Source organism: Apaloderma vittatum, unplaced genomic scaffold, assembly GCF_000703405.1.
Source record: "Apaloderma vittatum isolate BGI_N311 unplaced genomic scaffold, ASM70340v1 scaffold22806, whole genome shotgun sequence".
Taxonomy (NCBI): Eukaryota; Metazoa; Chordata; class Aves; order Trogoniformes; family Trogonidae; genus Apaloderma; species Apaloderma vittatum.
The window spans coordinates 1-6327 of record NW_009721551.1 but is presented as its reverse complement, the minus strand read 5'-3'; the positions used below and the strand labels follow the sequence as shown (position 1 = coordinate 6327).

General features: G+C 49.2%; 1 protein-coding gene across 1 annotated transcript; it reads right to left on the bottom strand.

The window, feature by feature from the left end:
- Window positions 1–983: 983 nt before the first annotated feature.
- PPIH (peptidylprolyl isomerase H (cyclophilin H)) lies at window positions 984–5980 on the bottom strand (the record flags this gene model as incomplete). Its single annotated transcript, XM_009871444.1, has 7 exons — window positions 984–1052; window positions 1993–2033; window positions 2813–2900; window positions 4412–4504; window positions 4979–5021; window positions 5435–5479; window positions 5957–5980. Coding segments are annotated over 7 exons (403 nt in total), but the record flags the coding sequence as incomplete, so codon positions are not given.
- Between the last annotated feature and the right edge of the window lie 347 nt (window positions 5981–6327).

Sequence of the window (6327 nt, the reverse complement as noted above, 5' to 3'; positions counted from 1 at the left end):
ACCCAGCAGCATCAGTCTGCCCATCTGCAAGAAAGCTCAGTAACGACGTCATCCCCACCTTCCAAATCGATAAACGCCTCCGAAAGTACCAGGGAAACAAAAGAACGACTACATTCCCTGTTGGGACTTCATCAAACAGGAGGAGCTCCCAAGAACCCCAAGCACTGCAGATCTGGAAGAGTTTATTACGGAAGCAGGGACATCTTCATGGGCAATTCCAGATGTCTTTGGAAACAATTTAATGGAAGGCCCAAATCCTGGGGATTTGCTTTTTGCCACCGCCTGCTGAAATTCAAAAAAATCAGCAACCAAAAGGCTAATACAGCAGACTTTTGACAAGCTGCAGCCTGACACACTGAAATCTAGACAGATTTGTTTAAATGCTTGTGTTTTTTACAGTGAAGTGGGCGGACAAATGGAAACAGAATATTGTACGTTAGCCTGAGCTCTGTCTTGAGCCTATTGGTTTACCCAGAATGAAGCCTGAGTAATAGAAAATGCTGGAAATATCTCCCTTCAGATGAGGACAGTGGGGTTTTATTCAGGTTAAGGCAAGACTATGTAACGTGGTAATTCCTTGGCCCTTCAGCGGTGGCTGTCCTATGGCCACACTGAGCAAGGAGGCTCAAGTCCTCTCTTTCTCCTCTTTTCTTGATCCCTGCCTGCCCCACACACAGACATTCAGCCAAGGCAGAGCTCCTGCAACCCCATCTTCCCCTCAATTGCAGCTGCAAAATCTTCTCCCTCTAGAACCGCCTCTGGTGTTTGTGTAGCTCGGAGGGCAGCCAGTTCAGGGAGATGAGCTGGCAAAAAACTAACACTGTTAGAGAAGCGTTTTCTGGTGCTTCTCTGTGCTGAGTCAGCACTCCGCAGCCTCAAAAGACTGCAAAAACAAGTCAGGAGAAAAGTGAGGAGCAAAGCAGCCCAGCTTTTAATTGGGTGCTTGTAAAGACTGAGACTTACCGCGCTTCTGTTTCACTGCTTTACATTTCCCCGCATTGCGAGATGACAACTGGCAGCTTGGGTTTGTTATTTGGACCCGTAGGCACATTCTGGGGACAAACAAACACGTAACTTGGAACAGCAAATCCAGTGAGTGACGGGTACTTGACGACTGGCTAAGAGATGTCTGTACGACACCAGGAACAGGGAAATCGAGGTGCAGCTCTCAGGAACACAGAAGCGCCGTTACCTATTTCGGCAAGACCCAGCCATAAGCCAGTGAACCACAGCCCTTCCGTCAGGGCTTCTGGTGAAGGGGCTGGCAGTTATGTCCTGGCAGTTCCTCGCACGTGACTTTTTCTCAAAGTTGTCAGCTCTAGGTCTGCCCCACTTTTTAGATTTAGACTAAATCTTTTACCCCGCTTTTTAGGCGGCGCACATTATCCCACACACGTGCTGTGAACGTCATGGTCGGCTCTCTTGGAGAGCTCGCTGCTATTTGTTAAATCTGCTCGTTATCCTGCTGTGACACCCAGTCACAACAGCAGCAACAACCACCACCCATGAGCGTATTTACCTTCAGCTTCTGGAAGCCCATCAGAAGATGAGTTTAATTTTTCTTATTAAACATGCTGATCACGGATCAGCAGAACTGATGATTTAGCATCCACTGAATAATCCCAGGCAATGGCACAGAAGTGATCTGCTTTACACTCTTGTTTGAGTTGCTGATGGAACAGCTTTTCGATTCGGCTTCCTGAACAAATGCAAAGCGTTGCAAATAAAGCCGCAGGAACACAATCCCCGCTCAAAGACTAACCAGCAAGCACGAGAGCATAGCATTCCTAAAGTCAATGTATATGACAGCCTTTGCCTCAACAGATTTCCTGCTATTTTATAATGATGACAACTGGTAATACCAGTTATCAGCACTGGTATTCCCTGCTATCCTGTAAACAGGCAGCGGGAGAGAACAGAACAACCCTCGTTAATCCTCTGCACCACTTTCCAGCATGGACATTCACAGGGAAATAGGCAAATGGAACTTACTTCAATTTTTCTCATGACCAACAGTCCATCGACAATTTTACCTAGAATGAGAAAATTTATCCCCTTCAGTACAGCTGGTTTCCTACTTGTGCCCTCCACCTCACCTCATCACAGGTATGTGCATTTTTGTTCCTCCCAAAAAAGTCTTGTGCAGTGTAGAGCTACTGGGCACGTCAGGGTTTGTCACTGACCTCTAAATTGATAGAGGAAACAAACCCTCTGAAATTTTCCACCTTCAGAACATTTTTTTCCCACATCACAGCGGCACAGAAATCTTGGTTTCAAGACCTATCGCCACCAGCTTGTGCTGAAACAGAGCACCAACCACCTCTCCATCAGCACAACCTTTGTAATGACACAAAACTCCCAATGAATGATGGCCCGGTTGCTTAAGAATCAGAGGAAGCAATAGGCAGGACATCAGCTTAGAGGCTGGCCTTGAAATCCTACAGCTCCAGTGGCAGTCCAGGAAAAATTAGCAGGTGTGGTTTCACAGAATTACTATGTGAAAACTTCACTGAAAGCTCAGCTCTTTCTCCCAGCAGAGGAGAAATGCATCCCTTCACTCAGCTGTCCGCTCTGCACAAGGATTTCCGTACCGACACACTGCACCGAGCGAGGAGCTGATCTAACGCTAACCTGTGAAAAAAACCAACTTGCACTTCAAGCGATCCATCTCAGTATGTGGCTGCACAGATAACTCCGCTGGCACAAGCGAGGAGGGAAGAACAGGCAGCCTGTGGCTGGTTTTGGGCAGGCTTGTGGTTTTTTTTTTTTCCCAGCCATATCGTGAGCCAGGGCCTCCGCTGCAGGTACTCACCAAACACGACGTGTTTTCCATCCAACCAGTCGCACTTGGAGCACGTAATGAAAAACTGGCAGCCGTTGGTGCTCGGACCACTGTTTGCCTGGGGGTCGAGAATGGCAAAACACAAGCGTACCATATAAGACTTGAAAAAAAAAAGCAGGAAGACGCACCTCGTGTAGCAAAAAGCTGCTGCTCTCGACCTCGCCGAGCTCATTTTTAGGTTACTGCTGCACAAACCAAAGGAAGCAAGACAGACGCTCACAGGAGAGTGCCCTGGGCTGGCACGCCACCAACTCTGGTCATGCCAGTGCACGCAAGAGCCACGTCACCAACTTTTTATTCTCCTTTCACAAAGGCACAAGGCCGCGCTGACATCTGGGCTGCAGAGCACGCTCCCAAGGGCTGAACTTCTGAGTGACCCGTACAGTATTACCGCTACAGCGCTCTCCTGGCGAAAACTGAAAGCCAGGAACAAGGGCGGGAAAAAAACCAACCCAAAACCTCAGCTGATTTCTGCTATTTGGAAGGTTCCCTCAGAATAATAAAACAAAAATCTCTGTTCTGATGATCAGGATGAGAAAGGTAATGATCACATTGGCACAGGGCTCACGGGAACAGCCCGATGCAGACGTGAAAATCAATTCACACCTGAGCACAACCCCTAGAGCATTCGCGCTCTGCTGAGAAAACGGCTCCGCAAGGTTTCGATTTTTCCAAGCTCTGCTGACAACCAGGAGGTACTAAAGCATGTTGCTGTGCTGACGAGTGAGCTGGGCAGGCTTTGTAGCTGCGGGACTCTACAGGACACAGCCACACTGGCTTCTTACTTACTGCTAGCCAGCTCTGGAAGGATCCAGCTGGGATGGCCCAGCAGAACGACTCCAGAGCTCTGTCACTTCAACACAAAGTTGGCAATACCAGCGACCCACCCCAGAGGACACCAGCTCTTCAGCTGTGTCACGATATCTCTTTCTAGACCACACCTTGATCTGGATGAATAACTAATCCAAATGGTGAGTGCCCTAAGCAAGAGGTTTTAAGGGCAGGGCAGCCCGAAGAGCTGAAGAAGGAGCAGCCGTGGACAGGAACACTGAAGCACCGGGTCCACTTGTTTTCTACTGCAAAAGTCAGTGGATGGTTCCCACCAGAGAACATGCAGTTGCTGCAGTTTACAATGTTGATCAGGAAGCGTATATTAGAGGAGCTACCATGCTAACACTGCTACGGCTTTGAAACTCCCAGATCTCTTTGTTTCACCCTTGCCAAGGTCAGTGTTGGACAATGGTACCGGGTAAGAAGAAAACACCACCTCTTGCCACCATCTGAAAACTGTAAGAATCCAGCTGTTCTCAAAGATGATCAAACAAAGCCTGCCCCATCCTCCCAACAGGGAAAGAAGAAAGGATGCCGCAGGGTCCGGACTTTTGTGCTACTCAACACATGAACCTATGAGTAGCCTTCTGACCAGCAGTTACACAGCAGGTTCTTCAGACCTTGTACCTGACAGCAGAGATGCCTGTTGTCCGGCAAATCATTCACACACTTAGGAAAAGGGCACAGAGAGCATACCAAAAGCTTTTTAGTCTCACAATGTCACTTTTTCACACTCACCATGGAAAGCAGCCCAGGAGCAGAGTGTTTCAGCTTGAAGTTTTCATCTGCAAAAGGACCCCTGTAGATACTGGCGACTCCAGTGCCATCTCCCTGTGTGTCAGAGGTGCCCACTCAGCCACAGCAGTTGTTCTTCACCAACTGCCACGCCAACTATGCCATTTTAAAATCAAATTTAAAATCCCCGAGCAAAAGGACAGGGTTAAACCCAGCCCACAATGGATGCCGTACTGCCACCAACACACAGCAGCAGCGAATGCGTTCAACGTTTCATTTCTGAAGAGGGACAGTGAGTGGTTTCGAAACACACAGTGCATCGTTTGCCATCCAGCCGCTGACAGAAACCCGTGGGAACGGTAAAGATCGAGCTCAAGCCTTCCAGGGATGGAGGCTACAGGTTGCTCAGTACGGCCCCACCTGGACTTGGCAGTGAAGTACAGGCTGGTGTGACAAGGAAAGCAGAAGCGGTTGTGTGGAAAAAGCCAACCGCTGGTACACTCACTCATCTCACCTCGCTGCATGTTACACCACAGAGGAAAAGGATAAAAGGAATGTAGAAGTACATACGTTTACAAAGTCACCTCCTTGGATCATGAAATCCTTTATCACCCTAAGGAAGGAAAACAATACTTAGTTCTCAGTGGACAAATGGCTCAGAAAGGTTCACATGTGGCAAAAAGGAGTCCTGCCTCGCAGCACAGCCAAAGCTTTCAGGGTCTGTGGATGCTGCAGTCTAAAATCTACAGTAAATATTAACTACTGGTCGCTATCAGAAATGTGGGACCCACGGCTGTCTGACTAGGGACAGAGATCTCTCTGACGAGGGACAGTGATCTGGTGACCGATGCCAGAAAACCGTCTCCAACCCAGCACACCAAGAACCCCCCAAAGCTACAGAGCGATGATACCAGCCATGACCTACCTACAAGTGCCTCCCAAACCAAAAATGCCTCGAGGCAGTTCTCAAAACCACACCCAGCTCAGACTGCTATTGAACTGTCTCAGCAAAAGCAGATTAATTACCTGTGGAAGGTGCTTCCTTTATAACCTATGGGGACACCATCTTTCCTGCAAGGAAATTAAAAGGAAGATCATTGCAACTTCCTGGATAGCCCAACCCAAAACCCTCCCAGGGATTCAGAGTCCCAAAGGGCTGCCCTAGAGGTCGGTGATACACAGCCAAGCGCTGCAGCTCAGCTCCCAGCTGAGGCAAAGAGAAACCCCCACGGGGCTCTGCACATGAAATCACACCCTTCCCCACAACATCCACACCATCTTCACAGGTTCCCACTGCAATCTGCAGCAGGAGCAGGTGGGATTCGCAGACAGGACTTGTTAGAGCAACCTGAGCGCAAACAAAGTTGTGCCCTGAAGGGAAAGCCTGCCAGCTCCACGCCTGACCGAGCCCATCACGACTTCATCAGAGCAGATTTCTCTCCTCTTGTACTGGTGTAGTAAGACAAACTTCCAAGTGAGCCTTACTGCTTCTCAGCCAGCTCTGTTTCTCTGAGCAGACTACTTCAAAAGATTCTAGAAGCCACTTACCTGAACTCGCCTGTACAAAACTGCCTGGAAAACAAAAGAGAGCAGAGCTTGAGGCACATCTGAACTCTGCCGACATGGAGCGCTGCCTTCAGCAGCCACGCTCCGACCGCTGCCCAAGGACTTTCCTCCCTACTGCATCGGGGACAGCCCTGATCAAACGGGAACGGGTAGTAACTCCTCCCCACATCATTTCAAGAACGGACTCCTGTGCTTTTCACAGTTAAGGAAGTCGGACATTTAACACCAAGGTTGTAAGAAACGGGCACCATGAGGCAGGTGCCGCGTTTCACAGAGACCGGGGCACATCCACCGCTCCTGGGGGTCACTCAGCGGCCGAGAGAATCGAGTTCGTAAACGCGCTGAGTGTTTCA